The 18414-nt window shown below is 40.4% G+C and overlaps 1 protein-coding gene and 1 pseudogene across 2 annotated transcripts in view; both read left to right on the top strand.

Moving 5' to 3' along the window:
* Positions 1-18414, top strand: part of MACF1 (microtubule actin crosslinking factor 1) — a 325960-nt gene that overhangs the window by 172360 nt on the left and 135186 nt on the right. Inside the window, exons 22-32 of the mRNA XM_080800760.1 lie at positions 1744-1898; positions 3027-3153; positions 3718-3901; positions 4326-4495; positions 9047-9225; positions 9887-10025; positions 10692-10885; positions 12302-12464; positions 13384-13467; positions 16195-16302; positions 16516-16614. Coding sequence (XP_080656886.1) covers positions 1744-1898; positions 3027-3153; positions 3718-3901; positions 4326-4495; positions 9047-9225; positions 9887-10025; positions 10692-10885; positions 12302-12464; positions 13384-13467; positions 16195-16302; positions 16516-16614 — 1602 coding nt within the window. The remainder of the gene's footprint in view (positions 1-1743; positions 1899-3026; positions 3154-3717; positions 3902-4325; positions 4496-9046; positions 9226-9886; positions 10026-10691; positions 10886-12301; positions 12465-13383; positions 13468-16194; positions 16303-16515; positions 16615-18414) is intronic.
* On the top strand, positions 4588-5047 carry LOC308341106 (large ribosomal subunit protein eL32-like; annotated as a pseudogene). Its single transcript has one exon. The product of its transcript is annotated as a large ribosomal subunit protein eL32-like (transcript).

The following is an 18414-nucleotide window of genomic DNA, read 5'->3' as shown; positions in this document are numbered from 1 at the left end:
AGAGACAGTAAGAGAGGGAACACAAGCAGGGGGAGTGGGAGAGGGAGAAGCAGGCTTCCCACTGAACAGGGAGCCCGATGCGGGGCTCAACCCCAGGACACTGGGATCATGACCTGAGCTAAAGGCAGACACCTAATGACTGAGCCATCTTGGCACCCCAGAACTTAAATATACTTTAAAAAAAAAAAAAGTGGAACTCTACAGGCTTGATCTACTCCCTACCTCAGAGATTGGCGTCATCATCCCCCCCATATCCTAAGTGGTGTCAGAAATGGTACTTTGTAGCACCTGAGCAATACCTTTGACTTTTCCCCTCTTATCCCCTACAACTAGTAGGACTACCAAATCAATATCAACTTGTAAATAAATATCTCTTAGATGTACTTTTTTCTGTCCTTGCAGCTACTACCCTAAGTTAGACCATCAGTTTCTTTTGCTTGGATCATAGCATCACCTCCCCAGTTCGATGCGTTCTTTATCTTTACACTAGCACGATTTTGATTTTTTTTTTTTAAGATTCACTCATTTTTTTTAAGATTTTATTTATTTATTTGACAGACAGAAATCACAAGTAGGCAGAGAGGCAGGCAGAGAGAGAGAGATGGAAGCAGGCTCCCCGCCGAGCAGAGAGCCCAATGTGGGGCTCGATCCCAGGACCCTGGGATCATGACCTGAGCCGAAGGCAGAGACTTTAACCTACTGAGCCACCCAGGCGCCCCTCACTCATTTATTTTAGAGAAAGAGAGAGAGCATGTGAGCAGGGTAGGGGCAGAGGGAGAGAGAGAATCCTCAAGCAGACTCTTTGCTGAGAGCAGAGCTCAAAGCAGGGCTCAATCCCAAGACCCTAAAGCATGACCTGAGCTGAAATCAAGAGTCAGCCACCCAGGTGCCCCCCAGCATGATCTTTAAAAAAAAAAGTCATTCCCCTTCTTACATTCTGTAACAATTCCCGAATTCCATTTAGAAAGTTTAAATTCCTTAATGTGGCTTCAAGGTCCCAACTAATCTTTCTTTACCTCTCTAGGCAAGACTGGGTCATTGTCCCTTTCATGCATTCCCCTGGTAAATTGCATTTTTCACACAGTATTCTAATTCTATATCCAACCAGAATATGTGGAATATAGACCATGTCTGTCAGTTTACCATTCTATGTCCAGTGGCCCACCAAAATTCCAGGCACATATTAGGCTCAGTAAATATTTGTAATGCAAAAGAATGAACTTCTCTGGCACTTTTCTGTGTCTCAGTATTTCTGTCTATAGAATAGGGATGATCATGTTGGTTATTTATTTCCCAAGAGAAGGAATTGATGATTTCAGAATGCTTAAACCTTTTCGGGGATTTGAGTGGGATGACAAGAAGAGAGAAAGAGGAAATATCACAAAAGCAAGGTTGCAATTATTCATATCCCTTTAACTTTTACCCTAATGATTGTAGATGCGGAGAGATAGCTCTTGGAGGTCTTAAGACAGTCTCCTTATAACTTTCATATACTAAGTTACTGGACATGTAATAAACATTGAACAAACACTTGCTTTGTTGATGTATTTGATGTCACAACCTTTCCTGTGTTACGTATTTATAAGGTTATCTTTTTGTCAAAATCAGGAAACCTCACTAATTAGTGACAGATTTTAAAAATGATTTTTTTCTTAAGGATTTCATAGCCTTGGAGTCAAGTACCATATCATAATGAGTTGTTGGTTTATCTGTTAGCAATAACTTGTGAGTTTCTCTCCTCAGATCACCATCTGCAAGAATGATGAGTGCGTATTGGAAGATAATTCTCAGCGGACCAAGTGGAAAGTGATCAGCCCCACAGGGAATGAGGCAATGGTCCCATCGGTCTGTTTCCTCATCCCCTCACCCAATAAGGATGCCATTGAGATGGCCACCAGGTAACTTTGCTCAGTTGCCCATTGTGCTGCTTGGCCTGACTGAGCTAATGGAGGGATGAATCTGCATTTGTGATCTTAAACAGAGCAGCCAAGTTTTTAAGTTTCTTCTGGGAAAGGCCTCCTATTAGGATACCAGATACTTGCACTGGCAGCTACGTTGTAGCTTTTCAGTAAATGCTTATGTTCAATTCAGATATATTCAGTGATCATTCTTGAGTTAAATTCAGAACACTGATTTTTATATTGATAGTTAATTTTCTTCTCTGTATTTTATTAATGACATACACATACATATTTTTAAAAGCTGAAGTATACCACGAAGCTAATAATAAAACCCACCCACCCCAGAGTTCTGTTTTCCTGAGTTTGTTATTTTCAACCATTGATTTTGGTATCACTGGAATTTTAGTGGGATTTTTGGAGAGGGAAAAGATAGACTAATGGGTTTAAGGTCTCTTGTTTAAGTGAGGCCCTGGCTTCTAGTTTTCCATCCTATTCTTTATATCTCACATTTCTTGACTTAAAGAAATTCAAGGTAATGTAGTATGTGTTGAATATGTCTGTGTATTTGTGAGTTTTTAAGTCCAGAAGTTGAGATTGAATTAGGCATGGGATGCTTTAGAAAAAAATTTTCTCTGGTCCTTCATATTGCAGTTTTGTTTTTTTTTATTTTTAATATGCCAGATGACTTTTTAAGTTGCTCTTAATTTTCAAACACCTTAGCAGTTTTGTGAACATATAGACCATAGCAGTGTACTTTTTAAGCATTGATATTATCATTTTTCGACAATTCTCTAGATGGGTTTTTTTTTTCTACTTTTTTCCATTACTTCTCTTCATGGATTTATCTTCTCACTTCTCGTGATTATATTATATACAGATCACATTTATAAGACTGCCAAACGTATGCTGACATCATAGACATAACACTGTAGTAAGTCCAGATTGTTTGAATAGCTCAGTTAATTTTGTTCTACAGATTTCCGTGTTAGTATTTGATTCCTTGCCTTTCTCTGCTCAGTATACAAACCCATTTCTGCTAAGGCAATCTCATTTTCCCCCTGGAAGGTCTCTAACGGGGAATTCAAGTTTTAGAAAAGCTACCACCAGATTCTCTGTTGTTTCTAGGGTGGAGCAGTCTTATCAGAAAGTGATGGCCCTCTGGCATCAGCTACATGTTAACACCAAAAGCCTTATCTCCTGGAACTATCTGAGGAAGGACCTAGACCTTGTAAAGACCTGGAACCTGGAAAAGGTAAGTGTGAAAGACTTACCTCAGGTTCATATCCTACTGGCAAGCTTTTTTCAGAAGGAAACTTTTCTCATTACCGTGAGACTCCCACTCACCCAAAGGGAGTAGAGCGGAGTCAGGGATAATGTTTCAGAATTAGGGGGTCCTAGGAACTAAAAACCAGCAGCCTAAATGGTTAAGGAAGTTCCTGATGAAAATAAATGACATCTTCTCTCTTCTTGGCCAACCGAAAGTTGTAGGCTTCTTTTCACTCTGCTCTTGTATAAGTGTGCATGTAGTAGAGGAATACTGGTGAATTAAAAATTATGAAGGGTTGTGTCCAAGAGGGCATAGTGGGTGCTTCTGGCGTACTGGTCATATTGTTTCTTGATCTAAACGCTGATTAAATGGATAAATTCTGTTTCTGAAAAATCAACATGTTTGCAGTTATGGTGTGTGCACCTGATTTGTGTATATGTTAAACATCAATAAAAAGGAGAAATAGAGAATGTATTATGTTCCCATTCTATTAAAATTTCGTTTGTTTTTGTTTTGTTTTGTGTTTTGTGTTTTGTTTTTTCTCTTTAGCTTCGATCCTTAGCACCAGGGGAGTGTCACCAGGTTATGAAGACTCTCCAGGCCCACTATGAAGATTTTTTGCAGGATAGCCGTGACTCTCTGGTCTTCTCAGTATCTGATCGTTTGCGCTTGGAAGAAGAAGTGGAGGCTTGTAAAACTCACTTCCAGCACCTGATGAAGTCCATAGAGAATGGTTTGTGCCTTGGGAAAAGGGAGAAGAGTGGTGGATTGAGAGCCCTGAAGGGTTCTCCTAGACCTTCATGAAGACTAGAAAGTACCACCTTTTTACCATTTGAGGGGCTCAAAACTTGAGATAGGGAAAAACTTATAGAGATGAATCCTCAGAATCAGATCACGGTCAAAGAGACCCTATTTCAGGCATTATTGCTAATCAACGTATCACATTTTCTTGTGGCTATAGCATGTTTGGATCTTTAAAGATGAGTATACAATGCAGGGAACTTAGGATCAGGCAACATGTTCCCCCATGTAAGGTCTTGCTTTCATATGTGGAATATCAGATCTGCTGCCCTCTATCTAAGGGTGAATCTATTTTTCTTAGGTTTGTTGACCTCTCTTGTGGTGCTTCATGTTATCCTATGCTTCTGCATTTACAGAGGACAAAGAGGAAACTGTGGCCAAGATGTACATTTCAGAGCTGAAGAATATCCGACTACGGCTGGAAGAGTGTGAACAGCGGCTGGTCAAACGAATTCAGTCTCCAGCCAGTTCTAGGACTGACAAAGATGCCCGGCAGGACAATGCATTAAGGATTGCAGAACAAGAGGTAAGCCTGAAGAGCAGGGTGGGTGCTGGCTGCAGTGTAAATGCTTTCAGGGTGAATTGGATGACAAGACAATATGGAGCTTGTACCCTCTCTTTCTTGGTGCTGTCGGCGGAAGTGGCGGCCATCTGTTACTGGGCATCATGGCTGCTCTCAGACCTCTGGTGAAACCCAAGATCATTAAAAAGAGGACCAGGAAGTTCATCTGGCACCAGTCATACCAATATGTCAAAATTAAGCACAACTGGTGGAAACCTAGAGGCATTGACAATAGGGTGCGCAGAAGATTCAAGGGCCAGATCCTGATGCCCAACATTGGTTATGGGAGCAGCAAGAAAGCAGAGCACATGCTGCCTGCCCAGTGGCTTCCGGAAGTTCCTAGTACATGACATCCAGGAACTTGAAATGCTGCTGATGTGCAACAAATCTCACTGTGCAGAGATAGTTTACAAGGTCTCCTCCAAGAACCACAAAGCCATGGTGGAAAGAGCAGCCCAGCTGGCCATCAGAGTCACCAATCCCAATGCCACGCTATGCAGTGAAGAAAATGAATAGACAGCTTGTTGTGCACCTCATATTTGTGTTAATAAAACCATAAAACTACAAAAAAAATTTGGAGCTTAAGAAATAAGGCAATAGACTCATGGCATTCCTACTTGAGAATTCTTCCCTGCAGCCTGCAGATGCCTTTTATTTATGGCAAAGCATGATTTCAGCTCCCAGTGTGTTTCTGACTATTGATTAGTTTTCTACACAGTTGGGAAGGCACACAGACTGGCAGATTGTTCTAAGCCCCACATGTGGGCTACATGTTTTAAGACTGCTTAGCAAAGATGCTGCTGTCTGCTCTATCCCTGATGTGCATGTGTTACTTTCTGTGACATGATTGCCATCAGCCATCAGATGCAAAAAATACAAGGGAAGACTCAGATTCTACTCTGGGCTCTGATGCACACTTGACTTTTAGCAAGTTAACTCTCATCCTCGTTTCCTTTCTTATAAAATGGAGATAATGGATGAGTCCAAACTATATCACAAAACTTTGAAAGTTAAATGACAGAGTATATATAATGAGTTTTCTGAAAAAGTAAAATGCCATCAAAATGTAGCATAGTATTTTTTTTTAATCTCTCTTTTTTTTTAAAGATTTTATTTATTCATTTGACAGACAGAGATCACAAGTAGGCAGAGAAGCAGGCAGAGAGAGGAGGAAGCAGACTCCCTGCTGAGCAGAGAGCCCGATGTGGGGCTCGATCCCAGAACCCTGGGATCATGACCCGAGCCAAAGGCAGAGGCTTTAACCCACTGAGCCACCCAGGTGCCCCTAGCATAGTATTTTTGAAGTAAAAGCAAATATTAATGGCTTTTTTACCTGCTCATAGGCATGTAAAGAGAGTAAGCCAAGCTCTTTGCTTTTGGCTTATGGTGTACTTAAGGATAAAACGTTGAAGTCACAATTAGGACCTTCAGTATAAGAGATGTCATAAGATAGTATCAAGAGTACTTGCAGGTTTCAAAGCAAACATAGCTATAGAAATATAGAGTCACTAGACCATTTCTACTTGGGACCATAGGAGAGAGCTCTATGAAGAATAGTAGATTTGATCTGGGAGCTTAAAGGAATGGAAAGGACTGGCAAAATTAGGAGGAATGATTTTTCTTACCTTTCTCAATTATTCCCAAGCTTGAAGAAGAGGATGAGAGGGCAGTGTAATTTTCTTTGGCTGAGATGGGTTTAAATTCACAAATGAGGCATATTGTATAAACCTATAATTTTCATATTGAAACTTTAGTTTTCTGTAGTCATCTGAAATCTGTTTGTCCTGCAAAAATAGAACATTCCAAGAAATGTTAATATTTAGCTCTTCTAAAGGACTTTCCTTTTCTGGATTTACTTTTTATTTTCAAGTAATTTCAGTATACAGAAAATTTTTTATTGTCATATAGCCTTCACCTAGATCACACAAATGTTGACATTTTTCTTTATTTGCTTTATCATTTTTCCTATAAATGTACATTATAATAATCCTTTTCTTGAGGGTGAGTTCTGTACGTGATGCCCTTTTATCCCTAAATCCTTTTTTTTTTTAAATCCCTAAATACTTTATTGTGCATTTCTGGAAATGAAGGTAGTCTCTCTCTTTTTCTTTTTAAAGATTTATTAATTTATTTGAGGGGCACCTGGGTGGCTCAGTCGTTAAGCATCTGCCTTCTGCTCAGGTCATGATCCCAGGCTCTTGGGATCAAGCCCCACATCAGGCTCCCTGCTCGGTGGGAATCCTGCTTCTCCCTCTCCCACTCCCCCTGCTTGTGTTCCTGCTCTCACTATCTGTCAAATTAATAAATAAAACCTTTAAAAAAAGGATTTATTAATTTATTTGTGGAGAGAGAGATAACTTTCATGTATAAGCCTGGAGGGAGGAGCAGAGGGATAGAGAGAATCTCAAGCAGACTCCCCCTGCTCAGTGCAGAGCCTGACATGGGGTTCGATCTCACAACCCTGAGATTATGACCTGAACCAAAATTGAGAGTTGAATGCTTAAACCGACTGAGCCACCCAGGCACCATAAAGATAGTCTCTTATGTAACCAGAAGACAATGATTAAAATCAGGAAATGAACATTGATATAATTCTGTTATCCAAGACTTCATTAAAATTTCATTAGTTGGCCTACTAATACCTATTTTGGACACACCCCCCCACACACACACATACACACCAGAGAATATTTTTAGTGCAGCACTCAATCCAGTACTTACTACACATTGTGTTTAGTTGCTGTGTCTCTTTGAATTTCCTTAACCTGAAACAATTTCTTGATTTTTCATCATTTTTCATGCTCCTGACATTTGTGAAGAGTGTAGGTCATTTATTTTGTAGAATGTCCCTTTGTGTTTATCTCCATGATTAGATATAGGTTACGTGTTTTTGGCAGGAACTCTGCAGAAATGATCTTGTGTCCTTAGTGCATGACCTCAGGAGGCATGTCATATTGATTTGTCCCATTACGGGTGATAACTTGTATCACTTGTTGCTGTTTTCCCTTTTATAATTACTAAGGAAATTGTGGGGAGATACTTTGAGACTATATAAAAACCTGTTTTGTATCACACTTTTACCAACTAGTTTTAGCATCTCGTGTTGATTCTTGACTGAATTAATTGGTATGACTGTTTCCAAAGGGTGATTTTCTAATTCTGTTACTTTTTTAACATTATTCCTATTATACTACAATAGAATAAATTTCTATTCTACCAAAAGGGAAGAGCTTGCCTCCCTTCCTCCTTTCTTCCTTTTTTATGTCATTATGGACTTATGGACTCTTATGTTGCTTAAGGTTTGTAAGTTGTTATTCTCTTTATTTTGATGTTCAGAATTTCCAAAATTTAGCCATTGAGAGCTGCTTCAAGCTGACATCCCTATCATTTTAAAATGTCCCCACCATCCTTTGAGTGCTTTCTTATTTCCCAACAACAAAAAAAAAATTCCAGATTCGCTTTGCCTTTGCTAGCCCCACCTCTGTAATCAGCCATTTCTCCAAGGAGTCTTGCTTCCTTTTGATGGAGAATGCTATTTAGAAACCAAGATTTGGGTGCTGAGTATGCTCATTATTATTGGGGTGTCATTGTTTCTAGGCCTGCTCAGTTGAGAGAGCTAGAAAAATACATGCTTATAAATACATACTTGCATACACATATACAAAAACACCCCTATGTCACACACACACACATTTATGTACATATATATATATGTGTATATAGGTATGTGTGATTATATGAATGTATCACAAAGGTTATATGCTGATATCGATCAATTTATCAATCCCTCTCTCTGGCACTCAAACACACACACACACACACACACACACACACAGACATAACTATGAATTCCTATGTCTCTATCTTCATCTGGTTCCAAATTAGTACCACAGGGTTCATACTAACCTCTCTTCGTTCCATAATTGTAACTCCCTTCCCCAAGACTGAAAAACCTACTTTACGTTATCCACAGTAAATTTACTTACTGCTCAGTTCTAACATGGAGAGGTAAGTAGTTTGGTTTTTTTTTTTTAAGATTTTATTTATTTGACAGACAGAGGTCACAATTAGGCAGAGAGGCAGGCAGAGAGAAGAGGAAGCAGGCTCCCTGCTAAGCAGAGAGCCCAATGTGGGACTCGATTTCAGGACCCTGTGACCATGACCTGAGCCAAAGGCAGAGGCTTAACCCACTGAGCCACCCAGGCACCCCGATAAGTAGTTTCAGAATAACTGACTCATGGTACTACAAAAAAACAAACCTACTAACTAGAGTTCAACATTTACTTCTGGTTCCTTTTGTCTGTAGCCTACAGTCCAAATACTGTATTCAGAAAATACTTGTATGTGTTCTTCCCATCCTCCCCCATCAGCACTGTTTTGCAGTTTATTCAGCTACTTCTTTATATGTGGGCATTTAGGTTGTTTGCGGTATATGCTTATTACAAACAAGAATGTTTTTCTAACTTCTGTGTTCAACTCTGTCTCCATCTTTGTTGCGTATCTTGCTCCTGACAGCGCACTCAAGAGGATTTACAGCAGCTGAGGTCAGAATTTGATGTTGTTTCCACGAAATGCAATAGCTTTCTTCATCAGTCTCCGTCTGGTTCGAGTGTCCCAAGTCTGCGCTCAGAGCTCAATCTACTGGTGGAGAAAATGGACCATGTATATGGTCTGTCCACTGTCTACCTGAATAAGTGAGTAAGCTGAGGATTTGGATCCAAAGGGCGGTGTTTTCACTGTGTGAGAAGGGCCTGGAGTGTTCCATGAACAACCCAGAGAGGTTGTAGATCTTGAAGAGCATGTAGTCACAGAAACGAGACCTTGGCTTTAGTTCCACGCAACATGGAGCAGGTTCACTGGGGTCCAGTGAAGAAGTGCCAGTGACACAGAAAGGGAGATGGAGTTGCAGTGTTAGGACTATTTTGTACCTCATTCCTGTTTGTTTAGATAACTCTGGAAAAAAAAAAGAAAGAAACAAAAGGGACACTAAAGAATAAGATAAAAATTTTCAGTTAAACTAAATATAGGTTTTGAAGGTTTGCCCTCTACCCATCATGGCCATGAGGTGTCAGAGATCTTAGACTCTTGTAGTGTTGAGTGGGTTTCTGGCCTTGTATCATTTCTCCCATGAGTCCACCACATGTGTGCATGTCCCAGTATCACCTAGAACTATATTTTGAATTGGCTTAAATTGGCAACACGTTTACCATGCTTTCTTGTTTTTGTGAAACCCTGTCATCATTTAGTAATGGTAAAACTGATGTTAGCAGTTACATTTGGGAACCTCTCTATAGCACTCCAATTCTGTGGCTCAGCTCTTTCTGTGTGTTAACGAAGGTGACTTGACCCTCATAGGCTGAAGACAATCGATGTTATAGTACGTAGCATCCAGGACGCTGAACTCTTGGTCAAAGGTTATGAGATAAAGCTAAGTCAAGAAGAAGCAGTACCCGCAGATCTCTCGGCTCTGGAGTCCCATCGGTCTACGTTACGGGTTGGTTGCTCTGAGTTTCATAGGATCTTGACTTAACATATCCATTGCTTTGGGTTAGCAGCGAAATGCAATTTTGGATGGCATGACAATGATTGAAGTTTGCATTTGAACTAGGCAGAATATCATATTTAATATATTTTAATGTGGATTCAAAGAAGTTGGGACTGAGAAATATGTCTAGCTGGAAAGGGAAAATAAAGGACTATGACTTTCTATTTATTTTCTCCCTTTTCTTCCCGGTAAAATCACACCCACATCAGATACAGTCATGGTTGTACTGTAAGTTTGTAAATCACTTAGCTGTTATCTCATTGATTCTCACAGAATTGTGAGATGGGTAGGGAAGAGATTTTTATCTCCATTCACAGATGAGCAGACTGAGATTCAGACTGGCTAAACAATTTATCTTGGTTTCATAGCTTGTAAGTGAGAGAGCCAGGTTTCAAACACTAGTTCTTTGCACATGTCTCTGTACTGTACTGCCTGTCCTGGGCCTCCTGGTGTGCATGAGCACTGTGGAGATGTTTCTAGCACAAACATTATAAGGTCTGGTTTCTGAATTCCAGATATAATGTGGAGCCAGCTGTAGACAATGTCCTTGTTTTCTACCTTAGTCTTTTTTGGCATGGAGTATATTTAACCTGTTGCTGTACTTTGTTTCTATAGCAGTGGCTTAGTGATGTGAAGGACAAGAATTCAGTGTTTTCAGTCCTGGATGAGGAAATTGCCAAGGCCAAGGTGGTGGCAGAGCAGCTGAGTCGTCTGACCCCAGAGCGAAACCTGGATTTGGAGCGCTATCAGGAAAAAGGCTCCCAGCTGCAGGACCGTTGGCACCGGGTCATTGTCCAGCTGGAGACCCGGTGAGTGGTGGCCCCACCCCTTTTTTTTTTTTTTTAACCTATTCAGGAACTAAGTTTTAAACAGAAGTTGAATTATATCTGTGTATTCTTACTTAAAGGCAGGAAGTGATAGAGAAGGATACAAATTGAATGACAATATGAATTCTGGACAAGAGAATTGATAGAAAATTGGGACTACCAACCCTAAAACAGACCTGAGAATTGCTTTTAGATCAGCAGTGATGATCTTGTTAGCCATGCTGCTCTTGTTCCAGTTTTTTTTTTTTTAAGATTTTATTTATTTATTTGACAGACAGAGATCACAAGTAGGCAGAGAGGCAGGCAGAGAGAGGAGGAAGCAGGCTCCCGCGGAGCAGAGAGCCCAATGTGGGGCTCGATCCCAGGACTCTGGGATCATGACCCAAGCTGAAGGCAGAGGCTTTAACCCATTGAGCCACCCAGGCACTCCCTGTTCCAGTTTTTATCTAGTTAAGGCATGAAGACAATGACTCCAACTCTGAGCCATTTTTCATAAAGGGGCTTTGCAGAATTTCTTGCTTCCACTTTCATTTGCTAAATCAGTGGTTTTTATTTATCTTTTTTAAAAAGATTATTTATTTATTTATTTATTTGACAGAGAGAGAGAGAAAGATCACACGTAGGCAGAGAGGCAGTCAGAGAGAGGGGGAAGCAGGCTCCCCCCTGAGCAGAGAGCCCGATGCGGGCCTCGATCCCAGGACCCTGAGATCATGACCTGAGCCTAAGGCAGAGGCTTTAAGCCACTGAGCCTCCCAGGCGCCCCAGTGGTTTTTATTTGTATTAACTGAAGTCTTTCTGTTGTCTGAGTTGAATAAGAAAGATAGAAAATGACCTTTCTGAGGCTAGGCTGGGTAGGCAAATACATGGAGAGAGGAGTTCTAGCAACTCTTATGTTTGGATTGATTCTCTATAATTGAATTACTATTCCAAGTCTAGTTAGACTAACGAAAGTGATACTGTTACCAACAGTGAAACTGTTACCAAAATTAACAGAAATTAACTATTTTCATCCACCTTTCCCCAATAAATTACAGCACTGCCTAAATCATAACTAGGGTACCTGTCAGGTACTGTCATCAGGAAACAGAAGTGTATAACCAGCATTACCTTTATTGGCAACCTGGCAGTCCTTGGCAACCTATGTAAAAATTTGACAAGGATCATCATGGGATGCCCCCAGGCAGTGTCCAGGGCTAGCATCACAACTGCACCTTCACCCCACAGGGCACCGGATACAAGCATAGGTCTCGGCATTGCACTGTTGTTCCACCAAAAAAAGATGTATCCTCTGTGATCAAACCCAACTAGAGGAAGGGGCTAAAGAGGGAATCACAACCATTTATTTTATTGTTTGTACTGAAGTATCTGATGGTAGTTTCTTTTCCTTTGTTCCTCCAGCCAGTCTGAGTTAGAAAGTATCCAGGAAGTTCTGGGAGATTACAGAGCCTGCCATGGAACTCTCATCAAATGGATTGAGGAAACCACTGCCCAGCAGGAAATGATGAAGCCAGGCCAGGCAGAGGATAGCAGAGTGCTGTCGGAGCAGCTCAGCCAGCAGACGGTGGGTGTGACAGCGTGGTGTAAGTTGGGGGGGCAGGAGGGTTAATTCATTGTAAAAGAAGATGATGGACTACCTATTAAGCTTCCCCCAAATGGTAAGACATTCTGAGCCTCCTCTTCTGAAAAGAGGTCAACCAGAATGGTCTCAAGATGATACTGGTTTTGCATTTAGACCAGACACACTCATTAGGTGCCTTCCAGTCGCGAGTTGTAGTGACTATATTGAAACCATAGATTGGACAGATTAAAATTATCTCGCTTCATTTTGTTTCTTGATAACTGCATTTGATCTTATGAGGATGAGAACACAGGGCACTGACAACCCAGAAAGATGTGAACAGACAAAAATTATTTGAAGTGGTTTTTACTTGTTAGCATTTTGATGGGGTTTTTTTGGTTTTTGTTGGTGGTGGGGGAGGGGTGGCTTGTTTTGTGTAGCATTGCAGTTTAGAGTATGAAGTCTGGTGTTAGATTGCTTGGATTCCAGTCCTGGATCACTCACTCACTATGAGACCTTGACCAAATTACTTAGTCTGTCAGTATCCTACTTCCTCATCAACAAAATGGATATAGTTCGTTATTTGTTCAACCTGTCTCACTCATAAGGTTATTATTGTTAGGGTTAAATGAAATGACACATGTAAAATATGCAGAACAGTGGTTTCCGAAGTGTGGACTCTTGACCAGTAATATCTGCATCACCTGGGAGCTTGTTAGAAACACAAGTTCTCAGCCCTACTCCAACCTACCGAATCAGAAACTCCAGGGGTATGGGGCCCAGCAATCCGTATTTTATTCAGCCTCACAGGTGATTCTGATGTAGCTAAGATTTGAAAACTGCCTTAGAACATAGTAAATGCTCAGCTATTTTGACAACAATAGGGACAGTGATAACGTTGTTGTGATACTTTCGTTTCTAGGACCTGTTTGCAGAAATCGAGAAGAATCAGACAAAGCTGGACCAGTGTCAGAAATTTTCCCAGCAATACTCCACTATTGTAAAGGTAACTCTAGCATATCCCCAAAGGTACATAAATGATCTCCAGCATGGGAAGATCTTCCTTGTTGCTCTAGGTTTTGTTTCTGGACAAGTAAGTGCTGCTGCTAGCGGCTGGCCCCATCCTCCAGTTAATGCAGATGTGTAGTGTACCTGGCCCTACATTTGGGAATGCTCAGAGGGGTACCAGACATCAGCTCTGATTCAAGGAGTCACTCTTTGAATGATCCACGGGTTTTTTAAACCTGCCATGTCAGAAACAGAGTGTTTTGGATTTCCTCTCAAATATACTTCGCATTGTCTTGCCTATTCCAGGAAGTAGTGTCCCATTTTCCTGCTTGTGAAGCAAAAAACCTGGGAGTCATCCTTAATTCTTCACTTTGCCATAAACTCTGTGTTCGGTCTGTGAACCATTTGGCTTCATCTTCTAATATGTCCTTGATCTATCTTTTGTTACCCACCCACCTGCCCCCATTTCCCTGCTTTCCACCTAAGTAAGGAATCTTCCTTAGACTGTTCTAATACCTCTGAGTTGATCTCTTGCTGTTACCCTTGTCCCACAGGCTATTTTCCCACATAATAACCAGACTCACCTTTTTAGAACATACTGCCTGTCACTGAACCTCAGATGTCATTTTATACACTACCAGAAAAGAGGAAACTCTGCCAATTATGCAAATACCATTGATTGTAAGACATATTCTAGTTTTAGAGATGCTAAAATGTGGGGGAAATGTGCACCTCATAATAGCTGAAATACGGTAAATTGGATCATGTCATTCTTTTGCTCAAAACTGTCCAGTGACTTCATATCCTATTCATAACAGAATTCTAAAGCTGTATATGGCCTGCGAGGCCCTGCATGATCTGGTCCCCCCTCCCTATTTCTCTGATAACATCTTTAAATAAAAATGACCTGAGATTATTACATATTATGTTCCTTCCCACTAGAATGTAAATTCCAAGGAAACAAGTTTTTTTCTAACTTGTTCTCCACTATATGTATAGCATTCAGAGCAATGACAGGTACATAGTAGATGCTCAACAATACTTTTTGAATGAGTGAATTTCTTTAGTTAACAACTGCTGAATAGGGAGCCCAGTGTGGGGCTTGATCCCAGGACCCTGGGATCATGACCTGAGCCAAAGGCAGAAGTTTAACTGATTGAGCCACCCAGGCATCCTAGGGAGAGGGAGTCTTAAGTAGAGTCCATGGTGAACATCGAGTCCGTCGGAAGGCTCAGTCTCATGACCCCGAGATCACTACCTGAGCTGAAACCAAGAGTCAGACGCTTAACCAACTGAGCCACCCAGGTGCCCCACTATTACTGTTTTTTTAATAGGCTGCTTAAGGAACTCATTGTATGTTTTCCTTCTGCCTAGAGTTTTCTAAGTAGACAATGGAAAGCATGACATTGTAGGCAAAGGGAACTGCATAATCAAAGGCACAGAGGAATGGAAATATAACAATTATATGAGGAAATAGCAAATATGCCAGTGTAGCTAGAAGGTGTACGGTACATAAGAAGCAGAGACCATGAAAAAGAAGAAGGGGAGGTTGAGGCCAGTCTGTGAAAGGCTATGTCTAATTCTTTTTGCTTTACCTTCTATTCTTGTTCCTCATTGTGGGATGTTAGAACCAGGAGCATCAGGATCATCTGGGAGCTTGTCAGAAATGCAGAATCTTCCACCTGCCAAATCACAATTTCAGTTTCAGCAAGATCCCCAGATGATTTGTGTGCATGTTGGTATTTGAGAAGTTTTGCTCTAGATCTTTGTAAGCTTTCAGAGGAATGAAGTCGTCATCTTTGTGTCTTAGAGAAGTTATTTTGGTGGCAGGATAGAAAATAAATTAGGAAGAGAGCAAAGTAGGAGAGTAGTAAGAGGCTCTTGTGCCCCTCCACATGAGATGTGAAGAGGGCCTGGCCTGGGGTGGCAGTCTCAGGATTGTAGATGGAGTGTCAGCATAGCACGGGGACAGGAGAAGAGCGTTGGTTTAGGATGACTCTGTTGCTCGCCCACTGAGTAATCAGTGAAACTCACCTCCTGTCTCTGGGCTTCGGTTTCCCAGTGGATGAGATGAAAAGGATGGTCAGCAAACAACAAACTGCAAACTCAAGACTCAGCAAACTATGACCCACAGGCTGAACTGAGTCCACATACCTATTTTTCCATGGCCCATGAAAAATGGCTTTAAAAAAAAGTCGAGGGACGCCTGCGTGGCTCAGTGGGTTATGCCTCTGCCTTCAGCTCGGGTCACAATCTCAGGGTTCTGGGATCGAGTCTGGCATCGGGCTCTCTGCTCAGCGGGGAGCCTGCTTCCCCTCTCTCTCTGCCTGTCTCTCTGTCTGCTTGTGATCTCTCTCTCTATCAAATAAATAAATAAAATCTTTAAAAAAAAAAGGTTGAAAGAAGAATACTTCATGACATGTGAAAATTCTATGAACTTCCAACTTTCAGTGTCCATACATGATGTTGTATCATAACACAGTCACACCCTTTCATTTACTGATTATCTACAGCTTCTTTCACCCACAATGGCAGAGTTGAGCAGCTGTGACAAATTGTACAGCCTAATAGTTTCTATGTGGCCCTTTAAGGAGAAAGTTTGCTAACCACTGGTTTAAATGATCACCAAAATCCCTTCCAGCAATGAAATACTGTGATTCTGTTGTATAAGTTATGTGACCTGTAAAGCCTTATGTAAATATAGTGAACTATTTTCCTTCCCCAGGACTATGAATTGCAACTGATGACATACAAGGCCTTTGTGGAATCACAGCAGAAATCCCCTGGCAAGCGGCGCCGGATGCTTTCCTCCTCAGATGCCATCACACAAGAGGTGAAAGGGTGGGGGAAAAGACACGCCGCTCTCTTCCCTTAAGGAAAGATTTGTTGTTAGTCGGGGCCCTGACAGTTCTATTTAGAGCTCATCTTTCTGTGGAACATGTGATTTCATGAAAACTTCCTCTTATTTTCAACTATTGAAATATACTTTTCTGGCAGATAATTTATCTAAATTGTTGTTGTTGTTGTTTGTTTTTTTGAACCATAGTTCATGGACTTAAGGACTCGCTACACAGCACTGGTGACCTTAACCACCCAGCATGTAAAATATATCAGTGATGCCCTCCGGCGACTAGAAGAGGAGGAGGTGAGGACAGCTGGGTCATAAATCATTTGAAAATAGAATTAAAAATCCTGTGTCTCATCTGTCAAAAAACAAAGTGCACACACAGCCAGTTCTCCTTATTCATGTCACTTGTGTTCTGGGACACTGCTATGCACACTGTGTTAGAGAACGTGGACTCTTGCATTTGGGGGAAATATAGGATTAGGTTCCTGGAAGCGTCTGATCACACATTTCTGTCAATGAATAATCCATAATCTTGTTATATTTAATAGATTCTGTTGATTCAGGCCAAGAGCACTCTAACTCACACCTGAATGAAGTTTATTTAACATACATTCTCGGTAAGGCACATCCCAGCCTTCTTGTGCTTAGGAACACAAGAAAACAGTTCAGCCTTATGCTTGGGTACATTTTAAGCTGTGAAATCACCAACAAAAATTGTGAAAAATATGCCCCTGAATAGACTGTGAAAAGGACACTTGTTAAGAACTCTATAAGAGCTGAAACAAGAAGGTAGAGTGTCCCTTTGTTCTGCCTCAGCTGGGAACACTGGGCATATCTGGGAATGACTGTGAAAATGTATTGATTTGGGGTTTACAAATAAATTCTAATGAGTAGACAAATTCACAAATCTGGTATTTGTGAATAATGGGGATTAATTCTATTATGTCCAATACTCCTACCTTCAAGTATCTTCACTATAGAGATATTATAAGCACGAAGAAAGGAAACATGAGCAAAGATCCCTAATAAAACATAATTTTTTAAAGGGAAATATTAGAAACATACAAATTCCATACAATGGAATGTTATGAAACTGTTAAAAACAATGAAATAGGTTTATTGTATATTGCGTTCTTATAATAAAGTAAGCTAGAGAAAAAAAGATGTTAAGAATATCATGAGGAAGAGAAAATGCATATACAGTACTGTACCATATTTATTGAAAAAAAAAAAAAGAAAAACCTCCTGTGTGGGTGGAGCTGAGCAGTTCAAACCCATACTGTTCAAAGATCAGCTATATACCATATTTCTGGGGAAATAAGAATAAAGAGAGATACATTATGCATTTCAGATTATTTGAAATTTGTTGTAATGAGTATATAATCTTTTTGTAATTCTTTTTTTTTTTTTTAAGATTTTATTTATTTAGGTGAGAGAGAGAATGAGAGAGAGCATGGGAGGGGAGAAGGTCAGCAGGAGAAGCAGACTCCCTGCTGAGCAGAGAGCCTGATGTGGGACTCAATCCTGGGACTCCAGGGTCATGACTTGAGCTGAAGGCAGTTGCTTAACCAACTGAGCCACCCAGGCGCCCCTTTTTGTAATTCTAAAAAAACTTCTGTCTTTGAAAAATAAGTTTCTGCAAGTTCACCCACTTTTATAAAAGAAATGCTATTGGAAACATTAATTTATACCAATTTTTTTCTATATGAATTAGCAAAAAATTTCTTTGTGTTAACAGCTGCCTCACTTAATCTCTATAAATGTCAGTTTCTTTACCTAGACATCTAAGAATCATGAAAATAAAATGCTATATGTAAAGGGTTCCTAAAAATCAATAAATAAAAAAATAAAGAGTAAATAATTATTGGACATCCTTCATATATTTAAAAAAAAGTGCTTTTTTTTTTAGAAAGGTGCACACCTAGATATGATGAACTTTGCTGCTAGTATCATACAGTTAGACACTTGTGAACAATGCCCTAAATTAGGTAAATTATATTTATTTTGGGGTTACTTTAGCTTCCTGTTGATTTAGATAACTTCCATGTCTCTATTTCAGGAAATCAGAAGTCAGGCCAGTTTAATAAGACATTGACT

The sequence above is a fragment of the Martes martes genome (genome assembly GCF_963455335.1).
Source record: "Martes martes genome assembly, chromosome: 4".
In the NCBI taxonomy this organism is placed as follows: Eukaryota; Metazoa; Chordata; class Mammalia; order Carnivora; family Mustelidae; genus Martes; species Martes martes.
The sequence above is the reverse complement of the archived record's forward strand: the minus strand, read 5'-3'. Positions and strand labels throughout refer to the sequence as shown.